The sequence below is a fragment of the Salvelinus fontinalis genome, chromosome 12, assembly GCF_029448725.1.
Source record: "Salvelinus fontinalis isolate EN_2023a chromosome 12, ASM2944872v1, whole genome shotgun sequence".
NCBI classification, from domain to species: Eukaryota; Metazoa; Chordata; class Actinopteri; order Salmoniformes; family Salmonidae; genus Salvelinus; species Salvelinus fontinalis.
The window spans coordinates 21,990,957-22,007,259 of NC_074676.1; the positions used below are offsets into that span (position 1 = coordinate 21,990,957).

General features: G+C 46.8%; 1 protein-coding gene across 1 annotated transcript in view; it reads right to left on the reverse strand.

Annotated features, from left to right (window-relative positions):
• The window catches only part of LOC129867705 (phosphatidylinositol phosphatase PTPRQ-like), a 61,019-nt gene that overhangs the window by 12,326 nt on the left and 32,390 nt on the right, over positions 1-16,303 (reverse strand). The window contains 17 exon segments of the mRNA XM_055941259.1: positions 92-243; positions 368-643; positions 730-1,080; positions 2,588-2,756; positions 2,907-3,052; positions 3,220-3,374; positions 3,539-3,659; positions 4,088-4,260; positions 4,341-4,449; positions 4,748-5,029; positions 5,131-5,238; positions 5,849-6,028; positions 6,118-6,279; positions 9,933-10,464; positions 15,424-15,587; positions 15,914-16,060; positions 16,168-16,296. Of these exon segments, the coding sequence (XP_055797234.1) occupies positions 92-243; positions 368-643; positions 730-1,080; positions 2,588-2,756; positions 2,907-3,052; positions 3,220-3,374; positions 3,539-3,659; positions 4,088-4,260; positions 4,341-4,449; positions 4,748-5,029; positions 5,131-5,238; positions 5,849-6,028; positions 6,118-6,279; positions 9,933-10,464; positions 15,424-15,587; positions 15,914-16,060; positions 16,168-16,296 (3,356 nt within the window).

Below are 16,303 nucleotides of genomic sequence, written 5' to 3' on the forward strand. Positions count from 1 at the left end.
CTTATAGACAGAACATAGCAAAGTTGCAGCACTCCAGTTTAAAAATGTTAATGTTTCTTTGTGAGTGTTTGTGTTTGTATATGTGCAGTACCTGATATCTGATTGTGTTTGTGTTAATCTCCCAGATCCTGAAGCCGTAGTTTGTGACCACACCATTGGGTTCCAGGGAGGGTTCCCAGGTCAGCCACACAGAGAAGGCTGTGTGGTTATACAGAGACAGGTTCCGGGGAGGAGACATCGGACCTGGTGGAACACAATGTTAGAGTACATTACTGGCCTTTGTCTGTATGAAGCAGCAGTTGGAGGGGTTATGGTAGGGTAGAGGCCAGAGGTTAGTAGGGGTTAAAGGTGAGAGGTTAAAGATGACCTGCTTCATCTGTGTGCAGCATCAGTAGTAGCGGGGGTCCGGAGCCCTTGCGGGTGGCTGCGGTGATGGAGAGGTTGTAGGCTGTGTAGGGCAGGAGCTGTGTGAGTGTGAGGGTGGTGTTGGGGGTGTGTGTGGTGTTGGAGCCGCCAGGGCCGAACATGGTGAGGAAATACTCTGTTATCTCTCCGTTGGCCTCCAGTGGGCGCTGCCACACCACAGACACAGAGGAGGACGACAGGTTCCTACTGGACACCAGCACTGGAGCTGAACTGGGAACTGGAGGGAGAGAGTGGGTTAATAGTATGTATGTGTATGCACATGTGTGCTTTTGTGTGTGTGTGTGTGTGTGTCTGTAGACTCACTATCATCATCAGTCCTCACATGCAGCAGGCTGGTGTGGTTGTGGGCCGGGCCGGCACTAGTTGCCGGGGTAACGGTGAAGACATAGGGATAGTACTTCCTGAGTTTGGTAAACAGGAAGACGTTATCGTTGGTTGTCTTGGTGATGGTATTGTTGACAGTGGGGGGTCCGGGGGGGTTGGTGTTAGGGTAAGAGGGGTTCAGAGGTTTAGGAGGTTGGGGGTGTCCTGCTTCCTGCAGGGTGAGCAAGTAGAAGGGGCGTCCGTTGGGTTCCATAGGGGGATCCCAGCTTACTATGATGGCTGTAGAACTGAAGATCTGAGCACTGAGATTGTGGACCGGATCACTGGGAACTGTTGGGAGAGAGGGGGAATTAGTATCACTGACTGAACTACATCATTCTTCAGACTCAGTCTCAGCACTAGAAGAACACTACAGGTTATTTATGCTGTATATACACATAATACTACATCTACACCCAAACCAGCAACATCAACCAATCAAACACTGGCGCCACCCCAGGGATAGAAACACACCAACAAACATAAAACAGCACTTCGTCATCATCATCATCATTAACAACATTGTCATTATTAACATCATCATCACCCCATGAGTCATATGGAGAGAATAACCTCAGTGTGGAACAAAACAAGAAAACTTTGACCAGAGAAACTTCAAATCGAGAAACAAAAAAACAGAGACATTTTGAATAGCAGATACTCATCCTGGCCACACCCACTTCCGGTGTCCATCCTCTAAGTTCCGGTCACTGAGTCTGACCATATGGAGAGAGCAAACTGAGCATGTGCACCAGGGGAAACAGGGATGGAAAGAAGGAGAGACGCAGAGTTGGAAGATATAAGGAGGGAGGGGAGACCTCAGTGAAGGCAGATTGAGAGGCTGGTGAAGTGGATGGATGGGTGAAGGAGAGAGGGCGGTGTGTGGGTGTCTGAGCCCAGGGCAGTGAGCCCTGCTGGGCTTGGCAGGGCAGGAGAGGCAGGGTGAGCTGGAGGTCCCGTGGCTGGAGCACAGAGGCAGAGACACACAGTCAGTATTAGAGACATCTTCAGACCGAAACAAGAGGCAGTCACTATTAAACGTCAGATGAAGGCAGCAGTCTGTCTACACAATTTTTCCCAAAATCACATAAAAACAAAGAGATCATCGTCAAATAGGAACAATAATTACATTTCTTTTGAATAACACAAAAGCTACTATTTGTATCTACATAATTTATTTGACAGGAACATTGCTACTTCTTGTGATCATCCAGATACTGCCATTTGAAAATGATTCATCTGCATCTTAAGCTACAGACTAAACTACTAACAGGAATACGATAATGACCTACTCACAAAACTACAAGATGAAACATCTCTACTGGATGTATGTTGATAGCATTGTGACATTGTTGATAGCCAATGTGTTTACAAAAGAACTGGATGCCTGTATCATTGCTCTGTTTGGAATATAAGACACGATCAGATATCCAACAGGTCAAAGAGTGAACTTCCACAGGGTTCAGTAAAAGGAGATACAAACTGGTTGTCTGAGGTACGGAGGCCTCGGAGGGACAAAAAGGGCCAGTTTGTCAGACTGACAGACTTACCTCCTTTTACCAGCCAGCTGAAAGTTACACTTCAATCGCAGAATTTTTACGTGATTTTATCAAGTTCAACAAGAGGTTGGAAAAAACAGTGCAGACTCTGTGTGTGTGTGTGTGTGTGTGTGTGTGTGTGTGTGTGTGTGTGTGTGTGTGTGTGTGTGTGTGTGTGTGTGTGTGTGTGTGTGTGTGTGTGTGTGTGTGTGTGTGGGTGTGTGTGTGTGTGTGTGTGTGTGTGTGTGTGTGAAACTGACCGCCATCTGGGGTGAGTAGGTCTAAAGGATCAGTACGGACCCCTCCGTCCCCCTGCATGGTGCTTGAGGTCAGCCAGAGGCTGTAGTTCTGTCCTCCTCTCAGGCCAGACAGACAGTAGGACAGGTCCTCCCCCAGAGAGACAGGGTCCAGCTCTGACACTGGGATACGCTGATGGAGAGGAGAGAGAGAAACAATGCCTTTACATTACAAAATAACACACTTTTACACATGAGCATACAGTGTGTGTGTGTGTTACTCACCTGCTTTATAACAGTGTTATTGTCTGTGTAGTACACAGTGTAATGCTGTATAACTCACCTGCTCCGTGACAGTGGTATTGTCTGAGTAGTACAGAGTATAGTGAAGGAGGATTCCATTTGGCTGAGTGGGGGGTTGCCAGAGGACGGTCACTGAAGAAAATGTCAGGTTCACCAACGACACATTCTGGGGTGGGTCAAATGGCACTGGAAGAGAATTGCAGGAGTGATTTGGTGCAAGTTGCATGTCACTTGTGTTTACTAAAAATAAACTGGAGGCATGTTCAGTTGGGACTACAAGATTTTCTCAAAGGTTTGTGTGTGTGAGTGTTTGTGCATGCGTGCTTGCCATACGTATATGTGTGTGTGTGTACCTGTGTCAATAATACTGAAGCTGATGTATATGAGGACTCCCCCGTCCCCCAGGCGTGTCCAGCTGGAGACAGAGGCGTTGAAGCGACTTTCTGAGTCAACGCTGACCACTACCGCTGTACCTGTTACATTCTGCCACACCTCAGATGACTCATTCCTACAAGCGAGAGAAGGAAGGAGGAAGAAGAAGAATGTTGGAGACCATGTTGGAGGCTGTAATTCATGCTTCAATCAGAATGCCTCATCCCTCAACATCTCCTTTTTCAACATCACATCAGCAGTTTGTTTCAAACTAACGATCAATATTGAAATAAAACTCACCAGACTTTGACTATGTAGTAGAGGATCTCAGAGTTGGCCTCTTTCGGCGGTTCCCATGACAATTCTACCTCGTAGTCTGACAACTTCCTGGCTAACAGGAACTGAGGGGGAGTGTCTGGGTCTGAAACACACTTCCTATTATTTAAGACCAACCAGGTCGCTAAGGGGAAATGGACTGGAAGAAGGAGAGAACGTTAGCTAAACGCTCCTTGATCATTGGAAATAGCGCCTGCTTGCTGGCTCATCTGTAAGCAAAGCTGGTTGGTTAGAAGTGATGGTTTTGATGTTGTTAAATAACACTGTGGTAGCCCCTGACTTCTGTCAGAGGATCAGGAAGACTTGAGACAGAAAGGAAGTGAGAGGAGGTGATGATGAACCTTCTGTGGTCCACCACAGTCCATTACACGACCACCTGAAACACAATGACCCTAACCATGGTCTCCCTCTACCTCCCCCCTCTTACCCCAGATCCCTCACTCCATTGGGGTGATGTATAGTGGTTTACTGCAGTGGTTCTGGGGTGTGTTTGTGTGTTAGAGAGGCGCTCACCATCCTCCAGTGTGGTGATGTTGAGTGGGTCACTGCTGTGGTTTCCAGGGCCCATTCGTGTGTGTCCCTTCACCACCAGAGTGTATTGCGCAAACTTCCTTAGGTGAGTGATCTGGACGTGGCTAATGGGTGTGGTCAGGTTGAGGAAGTGGGAAGAGTTTCGCAGCTCAAGGCTGTAAATCAAATCAAACTTAATTTAAAGTTTATTTTCATCATGAGAAAGTACACATCCAGAATCCATGCAGAAATGTACCTGTAGTGCGTGATAACTCCATTGGGCACTAGGGGGGGTTCCCAGGTCACATTCACCTCATTGGGACTGACGGACTCATAGGACAGGCCGTAGGGAGGACTTCCCGGTACTAGAGGGTACACACACACTTCAAAATGAGGCATAAGTGTGTGCATGTGCCTAGTTTGTGTGTGTGTGAAATAAAAGGTCAAATAGGGGGGGTGCTATATTTGTCCTGTTTCACTGCATGTAGAAGTGGGTAACCACTCGGAGTGGTGCGTGTGTTTGTATGTACTGTATGTGTGTGTGTGTGTGTGTGTGTGTGTGTGTGTGTGTGTGTGTGTGTGTGTGTGTGTGTGTGTGTGTGTGTGTGTGTGTGTGTGTGTGTGTGTGTGTGTGTGTGTGTGTGTGTGTGTGTGTAGACTCACCGTCCTCCCCAGACAGCATAGTGAGTGTGTCTGAGGTGTGGTTCCCGTGTCCGAGGCGTGTGTATGCTCTGACAGACACATTATAGTAGGAGAACGGCATCAGCCCTGTCAAAGTCACTCTGGGGACAGAGCTGTTCAACACTGCCACATATGATTGGTTCTCGTACAGGACCTCATACTGTTGAATCACCCCATTGGCTCTCTCCGGGGGCGACCACGAGAGGGTGGCGGTGGAAGGAGAGGTGTCTACCACTGTTAATCCTATGGGTGGGGAGTCAGGTTCTGAGAGGGAGAGAGAGAGGGATAACATTGGACTCTCTATCATGAAACCCACATAATGAGAGAGGTGGGGGTGGGGGTGGGGGTGTGTGTGTGCCAGGTACCATCCTCGGGTGTGACAGCGAAGATATCGTCTCGGTCAGACAGAGAGCCCTCTCCTACAGCAGTAGATGCAGCCACTCGCAGCTTATAACCTGTATACTTCCCCAGCCCTGAAACACACAGCAAGCAGCTTATAACCTGTATACTTCCCCAGCCCTGAAACACACAGCAAGCAGCTTATAACCTGTATACTACCCCAGCCCTGAAACACACAGCAAGCAGCTTATAACCTGTATACTACCTCAGCTCTGAAACACACAGCAAGCAGCTTATAACCTGTATACTTCCCCAGCCCTGAAACACACAGCAAGCAGCTTATAACCTGTATACTTCCCCAGCCCTGAAACACACAGCAAGCAGCTTATAACCTGTATACTACCCCAGCCCTGAAACACACAGCAAGCAGCTTATAACCTGTATACTTCCCCAGCCCTGAAACACACAGCAAGCAGCTTATAACCTGTATACTTCCCCAGCCCTGAAACACACAGCAAGCAGCTTATAACCTGTATACTTCCCCAGCCCTGAAACACACAGCAAGCAGCTTATAACCTGTATACTACCCCAGCCCTGAAACACACAGCAAGCAGCTTATAACCTGTATACTTCCCCAGCCCTGAAACACACAGCAAGCAGATTCACACCAATACATCTTCACAGGCTTGAACCAGGCCTGTACCATGTGTGTATATGTGTACATACAGTATGTGTGTGAGTTACCTGTGAGCAGTATGCTGGTGTTGTGTGTAACTCTCTGCAGGGCTTGGTTGCTGTGCAGGTTGAGTCCGTAAAGGGTGTAATGTGTGATTCGTCCGTTGGGGTAGAGGGGCGGAGTCCAGCTGACCAGGATGGAAGTGGAGCTAACATTCTGATAGGACACAGCCACCACTGAGCTAGGAACTATGACAACAACAACACACAACAATAAAGAACAAGAATAAACAACAATGACACTATTTAAATAAGGTATTTACAGTATCTATGTGTACCCTGCTCGCGGGTCTTCTCAGAGACGTGTGAGGCAGGACCCTCTCCAATAGTGGTAGCCGCGGTAACGGTGAAGGTGTATTCAGTGAAGGGACTAAGACCAGAGACTAGGTAAGACAGCTCCTCAGACTTCATGTCTATCACCTCCTCTCTCACATACAGTCCTGGAACACACACACAGTATAGAGGACAGACTGTAGTGCATGGTAACACACCTCACTCTACTCATCAACTTCTGTAGTCTTCAATCAAGTTTCTAGTTGTAATGTCACATGCACAAATACAGTTCTTGCTCTAAACCCAACAATGCAGGAATCAATAGTAATGCAATACAAAAAGTATCATAAGGTAGAACAAAGAAAACACGAGAAATAAAAATAAGAGAACACAAGTAAATAAGCAAGCATACAAAAAGTTACAAAAAATGGCGCCGGAAGAAATGGCATCAGTTTTACGTGCGCCCAACCAATTGTGCTATTATGTGGGGTTTTTCGCGTTATTTGTAACTTATTTTGTACATAATGTTTCTGCAACTGTATTTTTTGCTCGCCTGAAGTAGAGTATATTGTGATAAATTGCAGGCCACACTACTTGCCTAGAGAGTTTTCAGCTATACTTTTCGTGGCTGTTTATTTACCACCACAGGCAGATGCTGGCACTAAGACCGCACTCAGTCAGCTGTATAAGGAAATAAGCAAACAGGAAACCACTCACCCAGAGGCTGCGCTCCAAGTGGCCGGAGACTTTAATGCAGGGAAACTTAAATCAGTTTTACCAAATTTCTATCAACGTGTTAAATGTGCAACCAGAGGGAAAAAACTCTCCCTCGCCCTCCATTTGGTAAATCCGACCACAACTCTATCCTCCTGATTCCTGCTTACAAGCAAAAATGAAAGCAGGAAGCACCAGTGACTCGGTCTATAAAAAAGTGGTCAGATGAAGCAGATGCTAAATTACAGGACTGTTTTGCTATCACAGACTGGAACATGTTCCGGGATTCTTCCGATGGCATTGAGGAGGACACCACATCAGTCACTGGCTTTATCAATAAGTGCATGGAGGACGTCGTCACCACAGTGACTGTACGTACATACCCCAACCAGAAGCCATGGATTACAGGCAACATTCGCACTGAGCTAAAGGGTAGAGCTGCCCCTTTCAAGGTGCGGGACTCTAACCCGGAAGCTTACAAGAAATCCTGCTATGCCCTGCGACAAACCATCAAACAGGCAAAGCGTCAATACAGGGCTAAGATTGAATCATACTACACCGGCTCCGACGCTCGTCTTAGGTGGCAGCGCTTGCAAACTATTACAGACTACAAAGGGAAGCACAGCCGCGAGCTGCCCAGTGACACGAGCCTTCCAGACGAACTAAATCACTTCTATGCTCGCTTTGAAGCAAGCAACACTGAGGCATGCATGAGAGCATCAGCTGTTCCGTAGCCGACGTGAGTAAGACCTTTAAACAGGTCAACATACACAAGGCTGCAGGGCCAGATGGATTACCAGGACATGTGCTCCGGGCCTGTGCTGACCAACTGGCAGGCGTCTTCATTGACATTTTCAACATGTCCCTGATTGAGTCTGTAATACCAACATGTTTCAAGCAGACCACCATAGTCCCTGTGCCCAAGAACACAAAGGCAACCTGCCCAAATGACTACAGACCCGTAGCACTCACGTCCGTAGCCATGAAGTGCTTTGAAAGGTTTGTAATGGCTCACATCAACACCATTATCCCAGAAACCCTAGACCCACTCCAATTTGCATACCGCCCAAACGGATCCACAGATGATGCAATCTCTATTGCACTCCACACTGCCCTTTCCCACCTGGACAAAAGGAACACTTATGTGAGAATGCTATTCATTGACTACAGCTCAGCGTTTAACACTATAGTGCCCTCAAAGCTCATCACTAAGCTAAGGATCCTGGGACTAAACACCTCCCTCTGCAACTGGATCCTGGACTTCCTGACGGGCCGCCCCACGTAGTGAGGGTAGGTAGCAACACATCTGCCACGATGATTCTCAACACTGGAGCTCCCCAGTGGTGCGTGCTCAGTCCCCTCCTGTACTCCCTGTTCACCCACGACTGCATGGCCAGGCATGACTCCAACACCATCATTAAGTTTGCAGACCACACAACAGTGGTAGGCCTGATCACTGACAACGACGAGACAGCCTATAGGGAGGAGGTCAGAGACCTGGTCGGGTGGTGCCAGAATAACAACCTATCCCTCAGCGTAATCAATACCAAAGAGCTGATCGTGGACTACAGGAAAAGGAGGACCGAGCACGCCCCCATTCTCATCAATGGGGCTGTAGTGGAGCAGGTTGAGAGCTTCAAGTTCCTAGGTGTCCACATCACCAACAAACTAGAATGGTCCAAACACACCAAGACAGTCGTGAAGAGGGCACGACAAAGCCTATTCCCCCTCAAGAAACAAAACAAAAATTGGCTTGGGTCCTGAGATCCTCAAAAGGTTCTACAGCTGCAACATCGAGAGCATCCTGACTGGTTGCATCACTGCCTGGTACGGCAATTGCTCGGCTTCTGACCGCAAGGCACTACAGAGGGTAATGCATACGGCCCAGTACATCACTGGGGCTAAGTTGCCTGCCATCCAGGACCTCTACACCAGGCGATGTCAGAGGAAGGCCCTAAAAATTGTCAAAGACCCCAGCCACCCCAGTCATAGACTGTTCTCTCTACTACCGCATGGCAAGCGGTACTGGAGTGCCAAGTCTAGGACAAAAAGGTTTCTCAAAAGATTTTACCAGCCATAAGCCATAAGACTCCTGAACAGGTAATCAAATGGCTACCCAGACTATTTGCATTGTGTGCCCCCCCCAACCCATCTTTTAAGCTGTTGCTACTCTCTGTTTATCATATATGTATAGTCACTTTAACTATACATTGATGTACATACTACCTCAATTGGGCCGACCAACCAGTGCTCCCGCACATTGGCTAACCGGGCTATCTGCATTGGGTTCCACCACCCGCCAATCCCTCTTTTACGCTACTGCTACTCTCTGTTCATCATATATGCATAGTCACTTTAACCATATCTACATGTACATACTACCTCAATCAGCCTGACTAACCGGTGTCTGTATGTAGCCTCACTACTTTTATAGCCTCGCTACTGTATATAGTATTTTTACTGTTGTTTTATTTCTTTACTTACCTATTGTTCCCCTAATACCTTTTTTGCACTATTGGTTAGAGCCTGTAAGTAAGCATTTCACTGTAAGGTCTACACCTGTTGTATTCAGCGCACGTGACAAATAAACTTTGATTTGATTTGATTTATATACAGGGTTAGTCAGTTCCAGTACCATATTTACAATGTGCAGGGATACTGGAGTGATGGAGGTATATGTATAGTGTTAAAGCTGAAATATGTAACTTTTTGGGCGACCCAACCAAATTCACATAGTAAGAGTTATAGATCTGTCATTGGTATTGAAAGCAAGTCTAAGACGCGTTGGATCTGTTCTATGCACGATATTTCTATGCTTCCCGTTCTTAAGTTTCGCGTTTGCGTCTTACGTTCGGTTCTGTACACCAGCTTCAAACAACTGAAAATACTATATTTTTGGTTATTTAAAATTTATTTTACAGCGGTATAGATTGTACAATGATTCTCTACACTTTGAGTGCTTGTTTGGTCATGTAAACTGAAATTAGGAGAAATATTTGAATTTTTGCAACCAGGAAATGGCAGAGCCATTTCTGCATATTGCACCTTTAAAAGGGTTTAGAGGTTAAAAGGTGAAATGGTTATAGGTTAGAGGTGAGTGTAGTACCTCCCGGGGTGCTGGAGGCTGCAGCCCTGGTGGAGGGGAGTGTCTGGAGGTGTCCAGTGACTGCAGGTACAGAGCGGGTGGAGAGGCGTGGCTGGCCAGAGGTGAGCTGGCCGGGCTGTGAGTGGGCAGTGAGCCAGGGCAGGGGTGTGGCCGGGGTTGAAGAGGTCAGGGAGAGGACAGAAGTCCCTGAAGTTACAGCATCAAAGGTCATAGGGGAGGAGTCTGGAAAGTCAGAGGTCTGGTCAGTCCCAGGGCCCATACTAGTCAGACTGGGGCTCTCAGTGACTGTGGGGACAGTGTAATTGTTGTGGTCAAGGTTAGGATTAAGGTCAGAGGGGGTTGAAGCGCTGTGTGTGCGGCTGGTTGTGGTCATGGTCATGCCGGTGACGACCGTGTGGTCGGGCAGGGTGACCGTGAATGCAAGCGGAGAGGTGGTCAGGCTGAGTTCAGCTGATCTCTTACGCCGCAGAGAGTCACCAGGGATACCTGGCACTAACGTTCCATCACCATGGATATCAGTCTCATTTAGGTTCTGAAGATAAGATGAAAACATCAGGCACACACACACACACACACACACACACAATTGTTTGTTTTACTATCCTTGTGGGGACAAAACATTTGTTTCCATTCAAACCTACCCCTAAGCATTACCTTAACCCCTAACCCTAATCCCTAGCTCCTAACCCTAACCCTAACCCTAATTGTAACCCTAACCCTAAACCAGGTATGGGCAACTTTGATGGGGGTGGTGGGGGCCACAAAAAATCTGAACCCATCATGAGGGGCCGCAGTTGCTCAGGGGTCAGGGGTACCCCGACTGAGTTCCTAAATTAAAAATATATATATACAGTACCAGTCAAAAGTTTGGACACACCTTCTCACTCAAGGATTTTTCTTTATTTTTTAAAAAAATTTACATTGTAGAATAATAGTAAAGACATAAAAACTAAGAATTAACACGTATGGAATCATGTAGTAACCAAAAAAGTGTTAACCAAATCAAAATATATTTTATATTTCAGATTCTTCAAAGTAGCCACCATTTGCCTTGATGACAGCTTTGCACACTCTTGGCATTCTCTCAACCAGCTTCACCTGGAATACTTTTCTAACAGTGTTGAAGGAGTTCCAAAATATGCTGAGCACTGATTTTCCTTCACTCTGCGGTCCAACTCATCCCAAACCATCTCACTTGGGTTGAGGTTGTGTGATTGTGGAGGCCAGGTCATCTGATGGAGCACTCCATCACTCTCCTTCTTGGTCAAATAGCTCTTACACAGTCTGGAGGTGTGTAAGATGGCGCAGACAGATAGGGCAGCTCTGCTTCTAGCTCCTAAGCAACTTTGTAGTATTTTATTTTTTTGTGTGTTATTTCTTACATTCTTAGTCTAGGAAATGTTTTGTGTTATTACATACAGCCGGAAATAACTTTTGGATATCAGAGCGACGGTAACTCACCGGCATTACGACCGGGAATACGACTTTTCCGAATTGGATCCTTTGTTCGTACCTCCCAGGGCAATTGAACTGATTCCAGAGGCTTATCCAAAACATCGCCGGCGGAGCAGAGGTATTCGGAGTGGACTTCTAGTCCGACTCAGGAGGCACGGACAACATCCACCACTTCCGAGTATATTACTCGCTAATGTTCAGACTCTGGATAAAAAATAGACGAGCTTAGGTCGAGAATCTCCTTCCGGAAAGACATAAGGGATTGTAACATACTCTGTTTCACGGAAACATGGCTCTCTCGGGATATACTGTCTTTGTCCATACAGCCAGCTGAGGTCTCTGTACATCGTGCAGACATTAATAAAGAACTCTTCGGAAAGAAGAAAGGCAGAGGTGTATGTTTCATGATTAACCACTCATGGTGTGATTGTGATAACATACAGAAACTCAAGTAATTTTGTTCACCCGACCTAGAATACCTCACAATGAAATGCAGACTGTATTACCTCCCAAGAGAATTCTCTTCGGTTATAGTCACAGCCGTGTATATTCCCCCTCAAGCCGATACAACGACAGCCCTCAAAGAACTTCACTGGATTTATGCAAACTGGAAACCACATATCCTGAGGCTGCATTTATTGTAACTGGGGATTTTAACAAAGCAAATTTGAGGAAAACGCTACAGAAGTTCTATCAACACATTGACTGTACTACTCGCGCTGCTAAAACACTCAACCACTGCTACTCCAACTTCCAGGATGCCTACAAGGCCCTCCCCCACCCTCCCTTTGGCAAATCTATATAGGCAGAAACTCAAACAGGAAGTACCCGTGCTATGGACTATTCAACGCTGGTCTGACCAATCGGAATCCACGCTTCAAGATTGTTTTGATCATGCGGACTGGGATATGTTCCGGGTAGCCTCTGAGAATAACATTGACGAATACACGGATATGGTGACTGAGTTTATCAAGAAGTGTATAGGAGATGTTGTACCCACTGTGACTATTAAAACCTACCATAACCAGAAACCGTGGCAGCAATTGCGCAAAACTGAAAGCGTGAACCACCGCATTTAACCATGGCAAGGTGACTGGGAATATATATATTTTTTCATTTTACCGTTATTTTACCAGGCAAGTTGACTGAGAACACGTTCTCATTTGCAGCAACGACCTGGGGAATAGTTACAGGGGAGAGGAGGCCGAATACAAACAGTGAAAACAGTCAAAACGTCAGTATCAAACAGGCAAAACGTCAGTTTAGAGACAAAATGGAGACGCAATTCAATGGCTCAGACACGAGACGTATGTCGCAAGGTCTAAGGACAATCACCGACTAGAAAGTGAAAACCAGCCACGTCGCGGACACCGACGTCTTCCGGCCCAGATGGCATCCCTAGCCGAGTCCTCAGAGCATACGCAGACCATCTGGCTGGAGTGTTTAGGACATATTCAGTCTGTCCCTATCCCAGTCTGCTGTCCCCACTTGCTTCAAGATGTCTACCATTGTTCCTGTACCCAAGAAAGCAAAGGTAACTGAACTAAATGACTATAGCACTTACTTCTGTCATCATGAAACGCTTTGAGACGCTAGTTAAGGACCATATCACCCGTACCTTACCCGACTCCCTAGACCCACCTCAATTTGCTTACCGCCGCAATAGCTCCACAGACGATGCAATCGTCATCACACTGTACAATGCCCTATACCATCTGAACAAGAGGAATACCTATATAGAATGCTGTTAATTGACTATAGTTCAGCATTCAACACCATAGTACCCTCCAAGCTCATCATTAAGCTTGGAGCCCTGGGTCTGAACCTCGCCCTGTGCAACTGGGTCCTGGACTTGTTGACGGGCCGACCCCGAGGTGGTGAAGGTAGGAAACAACAACTCCACTTCGCTGATCCTCAACACAGGGGCCCCACAAGGCTGCGTGCTCAGCCCCCTCCTGTACTCCCTGTTCACCCATGACTGCGTGGCCAAACACTGCTCCAACACCATCATTAAGTTTGCTGACGACACAACAGTGGTAAGCCTGATCATTGACAACGATGAGATGGCCTATAGGGAGGAGGTTAGAGATCTGGCAGTGTGGTGCCAGGACAACAACCTCTCCCTCAATGTGAGCAAGATAAAGGAGCTGATCGTGGACTACAGGAAAAGGCAGCCCGAACAGGCCCCATTAACATTGACGGGGCTGTAGTGGAGCGGGTCGAGAGTTTCAAGTTCCTTGGTGTCCACATCACCAACAAACAATCATGGTCCAAACATACCAAGACAGTCGTGAAGAGGGCACGACAAAACCTTCTCCCCCTCAGGAGACTGAAAAGATTTGGCATGGGTCCCCAGATCCTCAAAAGGTTCTACAGCTGCACCATCAAGAGCATCCTGACCGGTTGCATCACTGCCTGGTATGGCAACTGCCTGGCATCTGACCGTAAGGCGCTAGGCCCAGTACAGCACTGGCCCAGTACAGCACTGGGCCAAGCGTCCTGCCATCCAGGACCTATATAATAGGTGGTGTCAGAGGGAAGCCCATAAAATTGTCAGAGACTCCAGTCACCCAGGTTATAGACTGTTTTCTCTGCTACCACACGGCAAGCAGTACTGGAGCGCCAAGTCTAGGACCAAAAGGCTGCTCAACAGCTTCTACCCCCAAGCCATTAGATTTCTGAACAATTCATAAAAATCGCCACCGGACAATTTACTTTGACTTACCCCACCCACCCTTTTGTACACTGCTGCTACTCACTGTTTGTTTGTTACCTATGCATAGTCACTTCGCCCCCACCTACATGTACAGATTACCTCAACTAGCCTGTACCCCTGCACTGACTCGGTACCGGTGCCCCCTGTATATAGCCTCATTATTGTTTTTCTTATTGTGTTACTTTTTCTTATTAGCCTACTTGGTAAATATTTTCTTCTTCTTGAACTGCACTGTTGGTCAAGGGCTTGTAAGTAAGCATTTCACGGTAAAGTCTACACTTGTTGTATTCGGCGCATGTGGCAAATAAAGTTTGATTTGACGCACACCTCCAACTCAATCAAGTTTTCAGATGACACAACAGAAGTAGGCCTGATTTACCAACAATTACAAGACAGCCTACAGAGAGGAGGTGAAGGCCCTGGGAGTGTGGTGCCAGGAAAATAACCTCTCACTCAATGTCGACAAAACAAAGGAATTGATCGTGGACTTCAGGAAACAGCAGAGGGAGCACGCCCCTATCCACATCGATGGGATCGCAGTGGAGCAGGTGGAAAGCTTCAAGTTCCTCGGCATACACATCACTGACGATCTGAAATGGTCCACCCTCTGCAGCAGAGGTAACTCCAGGTCTTCCTTTCCTGTGGCGGTATTCATGAGAGCCAAAAACCATCATAGCTTGATGGTTTTTGAGATTGCTCTTGAAGAAACTTTTAAAGTTCTTGACATTTTCTGTATTGACTGACCTTCATGTCTTAAAGTAATGATGGACTGTCATTTCTCTTTGCTTATTTTAGCTGTTCTTGCCATAATATGGACTTGGTATTTTACCAAATAGGGCTATCTACTGTATACCACCCCTACCTTGTCACAACACAACTGATTGGCTCAAATGCATTAAAAAGGAAAGAAATTGAAGAAATGAACTCTGAACAAGGCACACCTGTTAATTGAAATGCATTCCAGGTGACTACCTCATGAAGCTGGTTGAGAGAATGCCAAGTGTGCAAAGCTGTCATCAAGGCAAAGGGTGGCTACTTTGAAGACTCTCAAACATAGATATATTTTGATTTGTTAGCACTTTTTTGGTTACTACATGATTCCATGTGTTATTTCATAGTTTTGATGTCTTCACTATTATTCTACAACGTAGAAAATAGTAAAAATAAAGAAAAACCCTGGAATTAGTAGGTGTGTCCAAACCTTTGACTGGTACTGTATATATATTTTTCTCCACTTGTCTGAATTTGACTTGTTTTGGTATCCTTGTGAGGTCTTCTGTTCCTCACAAGGATAGTAAAAGCAGATCCACAGAGTGATACCTGTGTTCCGATGAGAGTGATGTCCTGCAGCAGTGTGTTGTCAGACAGAACCAGGAGTCTGTACTGTGTGATCAGACCATTGGGCTGGGCAGGGCTTCTCCAACTCACACCCACCGACACAGAGTCTAGTGCTACTGCCTGCAGAGCCTGTACAGCACTGGGAGCTACACACACAAACACACTCACACACGCACACGCACACACACACACACACACACACACACACACACACACACACACACACACACACACACACACACACACACACACACACACACACACACACACACACACACACACACACACACACACACACACAGAGAGAGAGAGAGAGAACCAGACAGTCTTAGAGACAATGTTAGAGAACCAGGCAGAATGTTTAGATGTTCAAGGTAGGAAAATACTCCTGCACTCACCTCATTGACCAATAGGGAAAGGATAAGTACTGCACTGGTAGAGCACATCACTCAAGACACGTGTCTATTCTTACCCTCAGCATGTGTCAGTGCAGCAGAAAAGGCCTCAGGCCCCAGCAGGCCAGCAGACTTGGCCCGGACCTCTACTCTGTAGTGTGTATAGGGAGTCAGACCAGAGTACACAAACTTCAGGTCCCCTGTGCTGTTCTCATAGATAAACCCTGACACACACACACACACACACACACACACAGTGTTAGGGTTAGATCTGCCACCTTCAGTGTTTTTACTTCAGCAAGTATTTTAAATGTACTGTATATGTGTGTACCTGTAGGGCCGTAGAGATGGGTGACGTAGCTGAAGCGTCCGGTAACAATGGTTGGCGGATCCCAGGAGACAGAGACTGACTTAGACGTCACATTCCATACCAACAGGTTGTAGGGAGGGTCCTCTGGGGCTGCAGC